Source organism: Enhydra lutris, unplaced genomic scaffold (genome assembly GCF_002288905.1).
Source record: "Enhydra lutris kenyoni isolate GAN:26980312 unplaced genomic scaffold, ASM228890v2 scaffoldscaffold49, whole genome shotgun sequence".
Classification (NCBI taxonomy): domain Eukaryota; kingdom Metazoa; phylum Chordata; class Mammalia; order Carnivora; family Mustelidae; genus Enhydra; species Enhydra lutris.
The window spans coordinates 10400125-10419427 of NW_019154133.1; the positions used below are offsets into that span (position 1 = coordinate 10400125).

At 40.3% G+C, this 19303-nt stretch overlaps 1 protein-coding gene across 1 annotated transcript in view; it reads right to left on the minus strand.

Moving 5' to 3' along the window:
- Window positions 1-15463: 15463 nt before the first annotated feature.
- The window catches only part of LOC111156851 (potassium voltage-gated channel subfamily B member 2), a 392038-nt gene continuing 388198 nt past the window's right edge, over window positions 15464-19303 (minus strand). Inside the window, exon 3 of the mRNA XM_022517952.1 lies at window positions 15464-17648. Coding sequence (XP_022373660.1) covers window positions 15492-17648 — 2157 coding nt within the window. The 3' untranslated portion in view covers window positions 15464-15491. The remainder of the gene's footprint in view (window positions 17649-19303) is intronic.

Consider the following 19303-nt stretch of genomic DNA (forward strand, 5'->3'; position numbering starts at 1 on the left):
CTGATCTGTCCTTTGTGCTAAGTGGATGTGGAGACGGTTTAATGAATACAATTTAGTATTAGACTTTAGTAAAAAATAAATTTGATTCTGGAGCACCACAAATTGTAGAATCTCAGAAATAAAAAGAACACTGAAAGGTCATCTGGTTTGTCCTTCTTCATTCAGACAGGTTTGCACTTCTCATTACAGCTGGGTGAGAATCTATCCTAATTCTGAAGACATCCTGGAGAGAAGACTTACCAGCTTTCTCGTTACCGCTAATGTGAAACATCCATCACTTGTGGAAAATTTGTCTGAAGGACATGTAATTTCCTCATGCTAGAGTTTATCCCATTTCCTTTAAATGAGTCTTCAGTGATGACCGCATAAAATTTCTGTTAACCAACCATTTCAAAGACGAGATTGAAGAAGGGAAGTGCTTAGAACAGTGTCTGGAACATAATAGGCTCTATAAAAGTACCATAATAATAATTACCATGATTCTCGTTGTAGGGGGAGACATCAGGGTCTTTCTCTGGTGATAAAGGAACATCAAGTAATTTGGAGCTAAGCAGCTCCAGCTGCCTGGTGATGGTTGATTTGGGTGTTGTATCCTGAGGCTGCATCCTGACTTAGGGGAAGGAATGGCGTGATTAATGGTTGACATGGGGGAAGGAGGGGCCATGGAAGGAATGGCCACACTTGTGCCAGCTGTTTGCCGTCCTCATAATGATGACGGCAGGCTCTTTGGGGGCAGGGACTCCAACTTACTAGTTTTGGGTCTGTAGGGCTTAGCATAGTGCCCAGCATAGAAAGACACGATACGAATTGAATACATGTTGACTGTTAGAAAAATCACTCAACAATCTGTTACCATATGAGTGGTATTCCTGTCTTTCAATATGGTTTTATAAGTTTTACAAATTTGTCCTCGAACATATTGCTGTTGCTCACGTCAGCCTTCCCTTTTCCATCTTCTCCGTTTTCTTTTATTTGGACAAGGAGGTCCTTGTGACTCGCTGAACGTCCTTCGAGTTCATCCAGGCTATTTGTGAGTTAGAAAGGCCAGAATTAAACCCTGGGTCTCATGACAACCTTGAGCATTGTGAGGAGTTCTGGTATTTCACGTTCTGTGCTGATGCCTCCTGACATCACACTGGCTTTGTACGCACGTAAGGACTGATCAAGTTCAAAGTCATGTGAGGTGTCACAGTATTTCAGCTAATGGAATCGGAGGCTTCCATGCAAAATTTTGCCCTGATCAGAGCTGCTGATCACTTTGCAAATCTAGCTGTGAAGTTTTTGCTGGGGGACTTGAGCATCTTGAGCTCAGGTAGCTTCCACAGGCACCCGAGTCATTGTTAAACCCGTCTGCGTACATGAGGCTGGAGATGAGAAAATGTGGAAAGGGAGCAAGGGAATCCTCGTTAGTTTCTCTTAGGGTAGATGTCATGCACTCCCCTCCACCTCCATCTTTTTGTGGCCCCAACTATGCACTATGGGATTTGTGTTTCTAGGGCGGAAGGTAGAGGGTGAATAGGGTAGACTGGAGCAGAAAGAAGGGACCGTATCAAAGACACAAGAATTTTGTAATCACCTAGGTCAACGGGGCGGAGCCGAGTGCTGCTTTTATTCCATTTCTCTCAGGTTGGATGGATTTGTGAGAAGGTGACTCTTCCCCTGACTGCTCCCTATTATCTTCTCTCTTAGTCTGTGCCTCTTGAATTTCCAGAAAAGGAGGATTCTGGAAGTGGACTGTGGTGGATAGACTGGAGAAGCTTTTGCATTTCCTTTTTGTGACTCAATTGCCTTTGTCCTGGGGTCTGCTGACCTCCTTGAATGACCAGAGAGTCCTATGGACATTTTGACTGAACCAGCTGCTCCTGGGTGGTACAGTTAAGCCTGGTGGGTGTGGGAACACCAGGCTTTTGGGGATCCCTCTGTCCTCATCAATGGCCTTGGACCTTGAGCATAGCCCAAAGCAGAAGGGCTCTTGCAGACTGATGAGCAGTAAGTACATTGCTCTTGTCTGATTCTTAGAATCCACACTGACTCTCTCTACATCCCAGCCCTAAACTCTTTTTTTTTTTAAAGATTTTATTTATTTATTTGACAGAAAGAGATCACAAGTAGTCAGAGAGGCAGACAGAGAGAGAGGGGGAAGCAGGCTCCCCACTGGGCAGAGAGCCTATGCAGGGCTCCATCCCAGGATCCTGAGATCATGACCTGAGCCCAACAAAGAGGTTTAACCCACTGAGCCACCCAGGTGCCCCACCTAAACTCTTATATCCATAAAAATGCATCCTCAATGTGTGCTTCCTTTCTTTTAAGTGAAATGACAGCCAGATGGGGGCCCTCTTGCTTTTAGGAAGATGTGTGGTGTTATCTGAGCTAGGGAGGCAGAGGAAGTGAATAGAGGAAAACATCAAGTCCAAGGTCAGCCTATTCCCCTTGTCACTTCTTTCCTCTGTCAGCAGTGCAGGAGTTGGGCAAAGAGTCTCGGCACTATGTAGTCACATCTGTGTTGGGCCACAAATACAATGGTGATACTTAACTCAATATTTGCAGTCATCTCATTAATTTAACTCAGGCAAGTGTCCTTGGCATTAAGAGCAGAAAAACATTGCTGTGGAGAATTGGAATTTCTCAGAAGGTATCATCCTTGAAACTTTTAGACTGTTCTGAAAAGGTCTTCAAGGTAAAGACCATAATGCATGTCCTCAGGACTCATATTAACAGACAAAATAAGGCAATTTTCTTTGGAGGGAAGACAGCATAGCAAAGCAAGAAGCCAGCATTGACCTACATGGTCAAACTCTAGCCAAATGCCTAAGTTCAATTTCTGGGTTTATTAGCTCTGTGACCTTGGGCGAGCTACTTAACCTCTTCTGTGCCTAAGTTTCCTCTTGTGTAAAATGAGGGTGATATTATTATCAGGATTAAATGAGCAAACCTATGTTTAGGACTCAGCACAATGGTTAAGTGCTATAAAAGTCTGTTAAACACATAAGCCTCTCTCCTACCTGTTAACCTCTTGCCTTGGAGGGACTGACTCATTTGGCGGTCTTATCATGTGCCTCACTGGTCAGCCAAGACTGGGTATCTATTTTGTGGTGCCTAACACAACATGAAAAGACAGGGTCCTTTGCTCAAAAATTATTAAAAATAACAAAATGGCAGAAACAGGGCATTAAATGAAGTGTGGGCTCTTCAGGGTATCCACACTTCTGAGCAACAGCCCAGGTCTCATACTGGTGGAACAGGCCGTGGGGTCAGGACTTAAGACTTCACGCACCTGACAAGGACTGTCCGGAATTGATTTCGGGAATGGCAGTGGCACACGATCCCAAAATCCTCTGATGATTTCACCCCCGAGTTTCAGCAAGGTGCTTTGCATTGAGTAACAAATGTAAACCAAATGACATCCGTCGGTAGGCTGTCGGAAAGGATTGGTTTGAAAGGGAGAGGACTTTTGATGGCAATGGATCCAGCTTTTATTTCTTTTCCCGACTTAGCAGTTTTATCCTACACTTCCTCCAAAAGCTGCGTGCCTCCACAGTCAGTAATGAGGTGTCAAGAAACCATGGATTGTTGGGTGGGGCAGGCATGTGTGCCATGCGCAATGTGAGTGACTTCATGCAGAGAACTGAAATGACACATGATTCATTTACACATTTATTTTCTATCTTGCTTATTCTACCAGACTGAAATGGAGAACAATGCCAGCAATTTTATAGACATTCTGACATAAAGGAAACAAGTATTTTGATGTTGAACAATTGTACAGACTACTACATGCATATAAGTATGCTGATTGGTGCAGAAATACTGAGTTGATCAGCAGAACTACCCATACAAAAATCACATTTTCTTTTTATGGAGTCAAAATGCAGCAGATATGGGGACACGGATACAAACATCATTAAATGGGAGAGGAGGGCATTGTAGTAATGGTGCAGGATGGACAGTGGAGCAAACACGAGTATGCTAAATTGTACCCTCTTTGCAAAACCGAAATCAGAACACCTTGTTTGCAAAGATAATGAAAGAAAGCACGGGGAGGCGGATGAATGACACTAGACGAGACTTACCACTTCTGTGTAAGCTTTAGCTTTTATTGAGAGTTTGTAATGAAAAGTATTTCAACGCAGTACGAGATGAAATGCTAACGCTATCGCGTGTACGGACAGGACGGGATAACCCAACGGAGAAATCTTCAAACATAGAACACTGATTGTGCTTCTTTTCCTTGGCAGCATTCAGAGCACTCATAGCCAAGGGTACGAAAACCCTTGGAAACATTGAAGTGAATGAAAGTGAAGTGAATGACGCTTCGTGCGACTGCCTATAAACCTAGTACCATGTGTAACTTAGAAATACGCAATCATATTACTAAATGTGTACAGCGATTGTAGGAACTATTCATTTAACTTGTAATGTCTGATACTCTATATTCCTTAGGTTTTAAAAATAACCTTGAGTGTCTTTAAATCTGGGAGATGTTAGGGATTTAATAGAAACTATTAAAATCTCTACAACTTGAGAAGAAAAAAAAATAGGTTGCCCATCAACCTGTTTTATAGGGAAATCACCCATGATTATTCCCAGCAAGGCTGTTTATGTGCGTTAATTACTGATAGCTTTGTAGTTTTGACATAAGGTTTCATACAATTACTTTGTACTCTTCACAGAGTTGTCCTGAGTTTAACAATAAGATTATAATTCTAACATTAAACATTGAGTTAATGAGTCTGGGAGTTAGACGTATTTGTTTTTAATAATATATAACTCTATTTAACCGAAAAAAGCAGTAGATGATTCAGGCTCCCCCTCCTGATGCTAAGCACACTCACAATCACATGCTCACATATACAGAACTCATACAGCCTTCCCAAAAGCCAATCAGCTTTTCAGAAAACACACACAATGAACTTTAGTAACACCCCCCCCAACCTAACTCATTTGGAGATGTGCCTTTCTCTATTAACTTTTCTTTTTTTCTTCCCTCTCCCTCCCCCTTCCCTTCTTCCTCCCTCCTCCTCATCCCCACCCCCCAAGATACTGGTCTTTGAACATCTATACATGTTAATGTTGTAGATTCCCAACTTTAGTTTCGGGAGACCAAAAGAAAATAAGGTACCCTCTTGACTACTGGACATCACTAGACGTGTCACTCCTGAGGAACATATATCCTTTGACTGGCTGAAAACAGCTAATGTCAGACAGGTAAGAGTTCACCACAACATCCTCTTTTTATTTCACACATAATAGTGGTGAAAGAAACCATTTAAGGCAGGTCTATGTTGGCAATGGCAAATGATTTAAGCAACTCAAGAGGAAAATCAGTAGCTACTTCTCTTTAGTTTGTTAGTAGGCAACACTTTTTAAACAGAATTATTCGACATATTTTAGACTACGTAGATATGGTATAGAGATTTGTATTACAAGCCTGAAAAGACAGTTAGAAAATACTACCTCAGTATTTATGGTAAAGAACACACAGATGGAAATGACTCAGTGAGCCACTTTAACTAAAGGCGTGAGTGCACTGCCTCAGTCCTTTTTTGGGCTAGATGTTGAGGAAGCAGTTTATAGTCACTTTTGTACTGTGGCCTATGTACACGACACTGTCACATTAGTGTGTCAACAGAATAAGGTGAGACAACCATTCAGCAGCTTTTAAATGCAGCAGACGTGGACAGTCAACACGGAGCTTTTACATAAGCTACGCAGAGACAGGTAATAACTACATTTAGTGAGCTGGTTGGGTGGTATAATGGTTTATCTGAATGCTATTTAATAAGCTTTATTTTTTCAGAAGACAGATAGGAACACAGTATTCGTTAGGCTATAACTAAATAGTAGGATCTAAACTGTCATGCAATTATGCTTGAGATCATGAATTACTTTTCTAAGCATCAGACAACTGATTGAAACCCCAAACTAAGTAATATGTTGTACTAAAGCTTTCATAAAATCACTAGTCAAAACAGAATGAAAGAAAACACCCCATTAACATCAAAATATTATTTTTAGTATACCAGTGATGGATACTGGATACTCTGAAGGTGAAATTTTAGTGTACCTTGGAAGCTCCTTTGCAGGTTCAATGGAAGATCTTCCTAAAGTCAGTCTCTAATACTGGAGTTAGCTGCCCACCCCCCCATAATTTGGTCGGAGTAGTTGCACTTCGTGTAAAGACTCTACGGTATGCTGTGTTATATGTACTCCTTGGGCATAACTCAGCTCTGAAGCTCTTTGTAGGAAATAAGGGTTCTATCTAAATTTTTTGTGACATGGAATTTTAAATAAATTGGAATAGAAAATGGATTTCTTCCTGTTACTTTTCTTGGTCCACAAGATTTTCACATGGACAAAAAGCAAAACAAAAAGTATCTGGTGAAGCCTAATGGTAATCTGCCGTTATATTATAAAAACGAAATTTAATAAAGAATTCTTTTTAAATCGAGAGCTTTTAACTCTCATTTTATAGTTTATTCTGGCAAATAGTCAGTTGTGGCAAATCTGGAACCAAATTTGGTTAGGAATTACTTTGTATGTAAATATATATCTATCTCCTTAGGTTCACAAATATGGGAAGGATGAAGATGGAACAGGGTGTTGCAGTCACATACCTAAGAACGTTTAATTTTTTGGTAATAAGGAGAGTGTAAAAGAATCTTCAAATAGATAATAAAGCTAAAGTCATATAACTGTAGGAAACTGATTTTTCTTTAGAAGAAGTTGACATTTTTCTATTAAACATTAAAAAGGTAAGGCTGTTAGGTTAAAAAAAAAACCACATTACCTAAGTTGTCATAGCATGTTATTTGTCCACATGAGTTGGAGACACATATATATATGTAAACTAGAATGCATACATATGTAATTTAGGAAATAAAATATTCTCTACTTTAAAGTAATAGTAAGTGAAAATCTACATTTAAACTCACACACATTTAAAATTTTGAGTGTCTAGAAAGCCACAGAAAAGTTTTAGGAAACTAAGTAATTAGCACACAAATGTGAGCTGAATGATTTCTCTTGGAATAAAAACAAAAAACAAAAAACACGAATACCTCCTGTCAGGTATTGTGCGTGGTGCTTTCCTATATACCATCTGGTTTAATTTATCATAGTCTTTTTAAAAAAACTCACAGCTACATGAGAAATATTAATTTCAAATGACCACCTAAAGATATTTTTATACAAAGAACTTAGAAAGAAATCCTAATCCATGATTTCTAATTGGATGTACAGCAAAGTACAATATTTTGCGATGGCCTTTTCTTCACCCCTAATATCTTTTGCTGAAGTTCTGTTTAAATTGCTATAACGATTTTGGCCAAGAACCATATAAAAACTACAGAGTTATATCAATTTTCCCTGATTGAAATGTTTTCTACCATTGAAAGTGAAAAGATATTTTCCTTTTTGGATACTGCCCTGAAAACAGACACATTAATTGGTTGCCCATTTAGGATGGTGTCTGGTGACAAATCAGCGAGGTAGACACCACCTTTCTCCTCAACCTAGCTATTTCTCTTTGAAGTTCAAGAACTTAATAGAGGCTTGAAAAAATTATTCTTTTGTTAACAGGGGGGGAAAAATACAGTGTCATTGCTTTGATGGTTAAACCATGCTATGACAATGTGTTGGCAGTCCCTTTGTTCTTGGGCTTCCTGACCACATGGACAGCTTCCTGTTACTCTTAGCTTTGGGCTTCAAGTTGCTATTGCTAATGACTCAATTGGTTGTGCCCTTGACTTGAGACCAGAAGTACTATAGTCAGGCAGACCCTGGGGGGAAGATTGCTGGTGGGCACTGCAGACAGGAGAGGAATCAAAAATCTGGATAAGCAGGATCTGAGTTTGATCAAAAGGATGTTTCCAAACCAGGATGGTGAAACTTGAGGAGAAGTTAGAAGGGAGTGAGGTCAATTCCCTTCTACAAATGGTTCCCATTGTACCCCGGGCACAGTAAGTAATGTTCACAAGTTGTCCAATAACCTCCCCTTCAAACATGTTTTCCCACTTACCCTCACTTCTTCAAAGAAAACAAAGAAGCAAGCAAACACACAAGCAACAGTGTAAAATAGAAAAGCTTTCGGGTTGAAAAGAAGGTGCTAAGAGCAAGACACAGTCATTAGGCTGTCAACTGAAAGATTATTAAAAATGCTTCAGTGTGCTAATGGTACCTTATATTTGCTTAATAAACCTTTTTTATACATTCACTGTTGAATTTTTAATGGTTTAATATAATGCCTCTTTAAAATTGCATAAATTTGAAACTTGGCTATTGTATGACAAACCTAAGTGTTTTGTAAATTGCAGGGTTTTTTTCTTTTTTTCTTTCTTTCTTTCTTTGGCTTTGAACTAAATAGGAAAATTTTGCCAATTCTTTAGTAAGATTTTCATGCTCTCTCTCTCTCTCTCTATATATACATATATATATATATACACTAATTTTGGTGATAGCATTCTTTTGGAGAAGTAATATTAGTAATGCTAGTACATATTACTTCCTATGTATCTGTTTCCTTTAGAGAAATTCTCCTAATTTCAATTAAACATTATGATGTGAGTACTTGCAGGTTGAAATCAGCCTAACCCATATGTGGCAAATAAGAACATTAGAAATGTCTTGGTTTAACGATGGTTGAAATCCGACTGTAAAAGAATTTCTGGCCAGCACCCACAGATGTCTCCTGGGAGTTTAAAAACCATCTATTTTTTTCACTGAGGTCAATTCTGGGGCATTTCGGGTTCTATTTGTAAACTCTGGGAAGAACGGAGACTGTGGGTTTTGGAGTTAATCAACTGAATGACTTTATTTTCACAGGTTTATGATTCTTAAAAAAATAATTAATTAAATAATTAAATAATTAAACGAAAAACACTCTTTTGAGTTCTCTCTAGCTTCCCGTTCATAGCGGGGAGGTCACAGTAGCATTTGCTGTGTAAATGCCCACAGTAGAGCACTGCTAAATATTTAGCAAAACCTGTGATTCTGTTTTGATTTGGAGGTGGCAGGTAGAAATACTGTGAAAGAGCTGTGCAGAAAGTAGCAACAGTTTTATCAGATACTTTGGAATAAGAAAATGAAAACTGAGAAATGATCTCTGAAAGCAACGTCTAGGACGTCGTTGTGATTTTGACTACATGCACGCGTAATGGAAGGTGTAAAATGGCAGAAAACTTTGCAGTCCTCATTATGGCTTCTTTTTCAGGCAAGCGGAGAATTGCATTTCCTCTCAGACCAACCACTAGAAGGTACTTAGCACGGAAAATAAAGAGATGACAGCCCATGACATCCTTTCTTAACCTGCGTGTTGACTTCTGGTCTGTTTGCACAATTCCGTGCAAGATTCCCTGAATCTTGATGGTGAAAGTCTACTTTCATTGTTCGGTACAGTATGCCATTTCAAAGCCTTTTAAGGTTAAAATGAAATACAAATAACTGAAAGAAAAACCATTTGGCCATATTGTTTGCCATTACTGCCCATAGTGGATGGGAGAGAAGCTACTTGCTCAGTAGATTTTCATCAGACCACAGGTTGTGATGGCTTCTATCACAGCACGTAGACTGAGATTTAGGGAAAAAAAAAAAAAAAAAAAAAAAAGCAGCAGCAAACAGAACAGTTATGGGAATATAAAAAATGATTTTCAACATATTTTTGCTAGAATCATATTTCCTTTGGTGGAAGAGGGTACTACCTCCACTGAAATACACTGTCACTAGATCTCAGACAGCTACTATGATTTTAAACATGTATGTGTAGAAAGCATATTTGGTGGTCATTTAGATCCTATAGTAGGAAACGAAATAAATAATTTGTGTCTGAGGGAACATAAAAATGGATTATAGGAATTCTCAGACTATAAACTCAAACATATCGCTATACTATTTCCAGCTCACCCTGTGGAACTGAATTTCACTTGGGAATATAATCTTTTTAAATATGAAATCTCTTCTAGATGGTAAAATGAAGGGTATAAACTGTGCATAGATTAATTTCTGGCCCAGGGCAAACAATAAATGTTAGTTGAATGAAATATTTTATCACAGCAATCTGGTACTGTTAAATCATAAGAAATAATTTTTTCAGGAGAGAGATTAAACTTGAAATGATGGTCTCAATTGTGAATTTCATGTCAATAGTAAGTCTAAATATTACAAAAGCTTATATATGTACCTAATATAATTTTCTCTGCTTAAAAAGCATGTTTAATTTACTCACATATTTGTCTTTCTTCTTTTTTGTACTTGTAGTTTTTGCTGGACTTGGGTTGTCTTATTATGAAAGAGAATCTCCCCATCTCCCTTTATATGTATTTTTATAGATTAAACTCCTTTGAGATTTAAGAAGGAAGAGATTACGCATTAATGGTAATGAAGGAAGAGATTATGCATTAATGGTAATGGTAAATAAGGACTTACGCAATTAACTCAGCCTGTTTTAAAAAGGCGAGTAGAAGAAGTGGTTATTGAAACCAATAGCATTATATTGCAAGATAGCATTACATTACAGTAAGCATGAAGTTCAATAATATAGAACCAAGGTTTTGAAGTTGGGGCCTTTCCTCTCTCCTATTAGGGATGGGCCTTGGAGCATTTCTAATTTTTTACTTACATTTTTGAAGAGTCCTCTTTTTCTTTCTTTCTTTCTTTCTTTCTTTTTTTTTTTTTTTTTTGCCTTAGTTCTGTTTGGGTGAGGACAGTGGCAGTGGAAAAATAGCTAATATACTTTCAAAGTCACATAGAGCTGGTTAATAAATCCCTTGAGTAGCTATACAATAGAATTTTAAATATCCTCCATTTAGAAGTTCAGGGGCTAAACAAAGAATAGTGATACATTGCTAAGATGTTGCCTCTGGTCAGTGGGAAGTAAGACAAACACCACATAACCATCACCAAACTACTAAAATATAAAATGTGTTATAGACTTTTTACTGTTAATTAATCTTGCTCTAGTTATTAGTGCTGGACCATAACTAGCTATTTCGACAGGCAATCTATCTGATCAAAAATTATCCTACAATTCATCAGGTAAAGAGGAAAGACAACCCATCACCTCACTCAGGTGAACAATGTTATCTCGTGTAAATCTAAATTGTGACTCAAAAATAATCAGGTATCAGACTTCCTTTTATGCCATCTGTCTATTTCTTAGGAAAACAGTTTGCTGGAAAAGCATTTCACTTGTTCTTGTCATCTGCTTCCCTGGTTTGATCACTGAGTGACTTTCTCCATACTGAGAAGAGACATTTTTCAGTCACCCAAACGATCCTCAGCCTGGTTGTAAATGAGCCAGGCAGTAAGTGACATGAAGCCCAGGGGTGTATCCTAGCACCAAGCACAGTGCCTTCTCTGGAATATGAGGTGCTGACCTAGTATTTAGGGGTATAATACCTAGTATCTAGTAATATAGGGGTGCTCACCTAGTGTTTGCTGAATGAATGAACAATGAAATGACAAGTTCAATTAGACAAAATTTGTGCAATTAGTCTAGACGTAGCTCTACAATTCTGCTTGTTTTTTGTTTCAGAAAAACAGGTGTCTTCCTTCAGCCCTCTGCCTCATATGTATGCCATGTTACATCACGAGATATGAATTCTTTTCTTTCATCTGAGGGTGTGGATCTTATGACCAGAATTCTAAGTTGGCAAATGCATGTGCTAAAAAGATGGTCAATGTCAGTTATCTTCAGTCATTACCATTCGGCATGGGTTACTGCTGCTATAAGCAAATTGCATGACTATAAATGCATCTCCAGTGTTTTGTTTGTTTGTTTGTTTTTACATAATTTCAGAAACTAACAGGAAAAAAACCTCACGAAACATACTCTGGTACATTGGAATGATGGACTTGATGCCAGACGTCATGGATGAAGCCAGGTCACTACTATTCGCCAGTGACCTGTGTCAACTTGAACAAAATGCATAACCTCTCTGGTCCTTTATTGATAAGTAATACCTAATTCAGAAGGCTGCTGTGAAGATTTAAGTTCAAGAAGAAACTTTAAGTTACTCTACATACATAAGGCTTTTTTTTTTTCCTATTCAAATTTCAAGAGAAAGTAATTGAGTTGTTGGCTTTCCCCAGCCTGTGTCTACATAAGAGTGAGACTGTTTTGACAAGAAATTAGTGGGAACAGATACTTGGCATATACTCTTCTTGTTACCAGATCTAGTCACATCAGGATAATGCTTAATCTAAATGCTTGCTTCAAAGCAGTTGGTTTTGCCAGAGTGGAGAAATTTCTAGTGGAAATATTTAGAGACAAATTAGATCAACTCCAGGCACTCAATTATGTTACTCTTGTATCTGTGATCCAACCCACGTGTCCGTTTCCATACTTTTATGATTGATCTTAGTCTTTGAGCTAAGATGATCTTCTGGCCATTGCACTAGTTGTTAAGATTGCTAGAAGAATCAAATAAACCATTCTTGAGATTGTGTTATTTTGAGTTCATTCAAATAGTCTCTACTCAAATTTTGTCTCTGGTCACTGAGCTAGCTCCCGATGAGTACCCTTTCCCAGTAGCAGAAACCGCCAGTGCGCCTGAAGGAACCAGTCTGCATGCCCGTCATTCACGCAGTGCTTCTTCAACTAGGGATATATTTTCCGAAGGGTACAAAAGAGGTATATGAAGTCATAAGAGTATCGATTTTACTAGTCGATAAGCAATATAAAACATCATTTCTTTTATATTGACACATATGGAGTAAAATGCAGCATTTACATGAATTTTTAATGTAAAAATAAGACTTCAAAAGAATTCTGTGCTTGGTATAGTTGCAGACCATTTCAGGCGTACACACGCTCATTCCCTGTGCCAGCTGCAGTTCATTGAAAAGGTTTCAGAAGTGCTGCAGAAGTGCACTCTGGGAGCCCTCGGTTCCCAAACTGCCTCCCTGTGAAACAACAAAGTTTGTTTGTTTGTTTGTTTGTTTAGAGGAGCATTTTATTGTTCTTCTAGCTGAAGACTTTTGGCTCAGAGGGGCTAAGAAGAATGGAAGGTTAAGCTTCCATAAGATGGACTTGAAAGTTCTCTGGAACTTAAGATATTAAAGGGAAAAAAGTTTTTAGGGAAAATGCCTCCAGGTTTGGATGTTTAGGATTCCTTATCTAGGTAAGATTTCTAACATTAACATTCTGGAGAGGGGTTCTTAGTAGAAAGCCTAATGGACACATGAAAGTGGGCATTAGTGAACTATCAGGGCAAAAAGACAAATCCACCTGTGCAGACAGATAAATGAAAAAAAAAAAACAAAACCCAAATTGAGATATAACAATACAGAGACATTAGAAAATAATTGCTTTCTAAGACTACATAAAGAAAATGATTTTCCTAACTTATTTGCTATTCATCTAAAAGCAGACATACCCATTTGACTTGAAAAACTACATGTAGAAAATTCCAACATTCTAGATTTACAAAAACAGATCAATATTTCATTTTAGACACTGATGTGAGTATGAGTACTGTAAATAATCAATGGTTAATGACCATAAACCCTTCAAGGTTATGTCTTGAGACAAACATGAAACCGTTAAGAAATTCTAAGTGCAGTGAAAAATATTTAAAATTGTTTTTAGCAGTAGGGATGCTTGGATTTCAGCTAAGAACAAAACTGTTTTCTTATCTGAGATATAATGACCAGATTCTGTTAATAAATTCTGTTCCTAAAGCCTTAAATTCTAAACATTTGGGTTGTCTTTTGCCAGTGTTTTTACAGTAATTTAAAAAACAGAATACAATTTAGAATTTGTTTTTTCTTTAAACAAAAGTTGTGCTTTAAATTTGGTTCGGAATTTTCCCAACTCTTTCCATGAACTACACACACACACACACACACACACACACACACACACTCACACATGCATGTGCACACACACGTACAAAATGCATTATGCTGAGGCAAAACTTGAACATTCCTGAGAGACCAAGGAATCGTCTTAACCATGAAGTCTTAACGGAGCTGAGAAAGAATTCTGTCTTGGATTTATTGGGGGTAAAACAGAGACTAAGATGTTTTTCAAGGCCTATCCAGAATCACACATCTGGTAATCGTGGATCTGGAACCAGAACCTTCATTTCCCATGAAGCAAAATGGATTCAACCGACCTGGATTCTTAGCACAGACTTCACCAACAGGATAAGCGCCAGCACGTGTCTCAACTCCTCTGGATTTCAGTGTTTTCAGTAGAAAATGCTGGATGTGGCTTTCCACAAGGGTTGTCCTGGTGATGCTTGGGATGTTGGAAACATCAAGGGGTGTTTCTAATTGCTGGTGCCTACTGGCCTCTGTAGGGCTCCTCAAGCAGCCATGTTCCCTCCCCACACTGGGAATTACTGGACTACCGTTACCAGCCTACGACTCTTTTTATGGTAACTCATTTCTGAACCCAACTAACTGTGAGAGGGGTGGCAGTCTGACTTAGCTTTCAGTTTGTCAGAAGTCACTTTTTGGAATTCCCATTTTGGCATATCTACATTCTATCTTTAGTTCTTCAGATAGAAAAGTTTATGTTGGCTTCAAGTGGAAAATACTGTCATCTTTCGATGGTCAACATACAACTAAAAAACAAAAAACAAAAACCACCTAAATTTCCAAATGTGGAGTGCGTTAAAAGAAAAAAAAAAGTTTAGTTCTATGATATAACCTTTGACATATTTTCAGGGTTTTAGGCTGTGGCAAAATTAGATATATAATTGGCAAAATTTCAAGCTTAAATTCCAAATTTGTCTATATCTGGTCATTAAATCTTGCCTATTTTCATGATTTATAAATAAAGCCACAAGTGCCACAACTAAGCAGAAGCACAAAAGAAAAATGCACCCTATGAATTATATCACAATAAAAATACTGTATTCCTTTAAACAAATGACTTTTAAGAGCTTTATAACCCAAAGCAAGATATGTGAGATGGTTTAAGAAGAGGTTGCAATTTTGCAACAGGAAGTCTGTACAGCTCCTCCAGGCAGTAGCTGTGAAGGAAGTATCTGTGTCTCAGAAACTTGTTTCCATATGTTCTTGACAATTTTGCATCCCGGGTCCCATTATTTACAAAGTTACGCATTTTGCAAGCTCAAAGCACCTTGGTCCTCCTAATTACGAATGCATGCAGTGACATTTCATCCTTTCATGTGCAAATTCATTCATTGTAACAGAAAAGTTAAAAGTTGAAATCTGTCTACAATTTGAAATGAAAGGATCAAAAATGTCAGACATTGCAGAATACTGGTTCCTAATAGAGCTCTCTTTATTTGTTCACTGTTCCTCAGTCATTTCTGTTCGTTACAAAATGCAGTCTTGACTCTTTATTTTAACAGTACTTAAACTAAACTGTTCATGCCATGCAAAAATAACATTTTATGCACTTTTTTTGTGGGAGGGGGCTTCCCATGTTTTTAGTTCACAGGCATTATTACCGCATTTTTAAGAAACAAGTTTTTATTATTATTATTATTATTATTTATTATTATTATTGCTTTTGTAACTAGTCACATGCTGGTTTCACGTGTGGGACAATAACTTGTGTCTCCCGGGTTGGAATGAATTTCTGGGGCAAACAAGTGGTTTTCCATCTTGCACCCTTCTTGACTATTGTCCTTTTTTACTTCCGCCACAGCATGGTAAATGTCTTGCCTACAGTTGTGACTTGTGTCCTGGGGGGAGGAAGAGCCCACACAGGCCTCTTCTCTCAAAGGGTCTCTTCCATCACTAGGTTTATCTGCAAAGCAGTTGGGGCTGGAGTCTGCCTGCTTGTCCTGCCTGGGCCCCTGGAGCTCTAAGAAGTCATCGTCTTCGCCAGTGTCTATTTCGGTGAAGCTCCTCCTCTCTCTTGACGAGAAAGGAAAGAGTTTCTGCTTGGGAAACCGAGGGGTCAGCCCTTTGGAAGGTCCCTGACAGTGTGCGGATATCTCGGCGCCCAGCAAGGGTCTGTCTCCCTGGGAGGGGGTTTCTTCGAGGAGGATGGTGCTGATGAGCTGCGGGGTGGTGAGGGAAAAGTCAGCCGTGGTGACGGGCAGGGGCCTGGCTGTGCTGGGCGGGGTCTGCGGGGCACCGCCTCTGTTTTCCTTAAAGTTCACTTTGAGCGATCTGGATTTTAGGGGGTTGCTGCCTTTCAGCGAACTCTTAGGGCTCTCGGAGGTACCGTCCGACGGCAAAGGGCCGTGGAGCCCACTTTGGGAAGCGCTGGCATCAAGGCTCACAGTGATGTCGACTGGAGCGTATTCCAGGATGGCATCCCTGGCCCCGGGCCCTTTCTCTCTGCTCAGTGTTAGAAATGGGGGCCCCCTGACTCTTTGGTGCTCTTCCGTCCCCGGGACGTCGGGTGGGAACTTCATCTGCAAGTGGGAGGCGGTCAGCGGCGGCAGGGGCGACCTCTCGGTCTCTGTGAAGTCGGTGGCGCAGCTGGTGAAGCTGTCAATGCTGGAGGTGCTCTTCATGTCCACGATGACCTCGGTCTGCGCCACGGCCAGCTGCTCCTGCGGGCACACCACTACTTCCATCTCGATCTCCTCCTCGTACGCAGAGGGCCTCTCGGGCTGCTCCTGGCAGTCCGGGTTCGGGTGGGCGTGAGGCTGCGTCTTGGTGATCTCGTTGTACAGCATCTCCAGTTTCTGGGCGCTCAGATGCTGCGGGCTGGAGGAAGAAGTGTTGTTCAGCTGGTCGTGGGAGTCTTTCTGGCTAACCTCCTGGTACTTATTCTCGAAAGATTTGTTGGAGCTTGTTTCCGACAGAGCTTTCCTGGCCCACTTCCACCGGCTTGGGGACAGGTGATTATCATCAGCCGAGTCCTTGGTACTGGCCGACTCTCCTGCCTTCTCCACCGCCACGTCTATCAGTTCCATGCTGCGCGCAAAGGCATCTTTTAAGTTCATGGAAACAATGCTTCCGTTCCTCTTGGCCCGCTCAAGAGCCTCTCTCCTTTTAATTGCCTTCTCCTGGCGTTTCTGCTCCTTGTAAAACTCAGAAAAATTGTTCACAATGATTGGGATGGGAAGGGCAATAACCAGAACCCCGGCAATACAGCAGAGGCCTCCCACGATTTTCCCTAATAGTGTTTTCGGGTAAATGTCACCATAGCCCACGGTGGTCATGGTGATGGTGGCCCACCAAAACGACGCTGGGATACTGGTGAACTTGGTAGCGTCTTCGTCCTTCTCTGCAAAAAATACCAGGCTGGAAAATATCATTATCCCCATGGCCAAAAATAAGATCAGTAAGCCCAATTCGTTGTAGCTCCGTCTGAGGGTGAACCCCAAGGACTGCAGGCCTGTGGAATGCCTGGCGAGTTTCAGGATCCTAAGGATCCGCATAATCCGAAAGATTTGAACCACGCGCCTCACGTTCTGGAACTGCAGCACGCTCTTGTTGGACTCCGTGAGGAAGATGGTGACGTAATATGGCAAGATGGCCAGCAAGTCTATGACATTTAGGGGGCCTTTGAAGAACTTCCACTTGTTTGGTGAGGACAGGAAGCGTAAAAGGTACTCCATGGTAAACCAAGCAATACACACAGCCTCCACGTGGGCTAACTGGGGGTTGTCGTTGGGTTGGCCAAATTCATCTGTTGCCTGCAGCTCTGGTAGAGTGTTGAGAGACAGAGCGATGGTGGAGAGTACGATGAATAGGATAGACACGATGGCCAAGATCTGGAAAAGAGAAGGAAGCCCAAGTTAGCAAATCCTCTTCGTTGCCTAGGCAGCTGGGAGACATATGGATTCACTGTTTTTTTTCAGTGATATGAACTGCTCAAAGATATTCCAGGAAGGTAACTTTATAGCTGAAAATTCTCTAACTAATGCAAACACATTCATTTTTTATGAGTTCATTTCACTTAGAAGCACAATGTAGTACCCATTTAAATTCCAGGGCCTAAACAATTTGGAAAAAAAAAAGAAAAAGAAAATCCATCCTCCACCCCTGCCTTTGTTCTTGTGTTGATCCCTTTGGAATCGCTTTGGGAACCAGTCTCTCTTCTCTCAGTTTTGTTATTTTTCTCTCTTAACCACCTGGTTTGTGTTTCTTTAAGTGAATCGCGTGACGTGTCACATATGCTAGACAGAATTCATGGTTTCTAGAAGTTTTATTCTACAACTGAAACCAAGAATGCAGACCTACACATGAGAGGTAATATAGCACTGGGTACAACAGTGTTTCTCATACAAAAAATACCATTTATACGGTAAGCACTGATGGCAGAACCAAATCAGGAAAGCCTTCATCCTGGGATGTGGGGACTCCTGGCCAGCATCATGTGGGAAAGGAAGACTACAGTTAACTTCATTCGGTCAAGAATGAAGTCTTCATAAAGAAGAGCTTGTTGACCATCCACGATGATTTTGATGCAGGGAAGACATTTTACATGGAGGAAAAAGCACAATGTCAGATGTGGCAGGAAAGAGAAAGAGCTCAGAGAGAAGCGAGAAGATGAGATGATAGGATTTAAAAAAAAAATTTTTTTTTTTTTTAAGATTTTATTTATTTGACAGACAGAGATCACAAGTAGGCAGAGAGGCAGGCAGAGAGAGAGGAGGAAGCAGGCTCCCCGCTGAGCAGAGAGCCCGATGTGGGGCTCGATCCCAGGACCCTGAGATCATGACCTGAGCCGAAGGCAGAGGCTTAACCCACTGAGCCACCCAGGCGCCCCGAGATGATAGGATTTTAGTCTGTCTGAGCCCTTTATCATTTCCTATGTGACCTTGGGCAGGTTTTCAACCTCTCATTGTCTCAGTTTACAAATCTGTAGAACCAAGACAATGGTCAGAGCTGTTTCATTGTTGTTGTGAAGATTACATGACTCCCAAATATTGGTAAAAAGCACTTGTATTATGAGAGGTTGGAATGAACAGGACTTCAGTCTGGAAAGACAAAGGCCAAGAACAGGTATGTGGGAAATCTGTGAAGCCAGGCACCATATAGACAGCCCAGGTAGGGACTTCTTTATAAGGCCGAACACGAAGATTAAGGTTTGAGGGCGCCTGGGTGGCTCAGTGGGTTAAAGCCTCTGCCTTCAGCCCAGGTCATGATCCCAGTATCCTGGGATGGAGTCCCCTATTAGGCTCTCTGCTCAGCAGGGAGCCTGCTTCCCCCTCTCTCTGCCTGCCTCTCTGCCTACTTGTGATCTCTGTCTACCAAACAAATTTAAAAAAATTTAAGATTAAGGTTTGAGAACAATGGGAGGAAGCACTTTTTTGCTTAGTAAAGATTATGCATCTGGGACACACTTCTTGGTGAAGCAGGAAGCCTCTCTGGCCTAGATTAGGTCTGGCTTGGTTTCGTTTGACCTTTATCAATGATCTTGGGC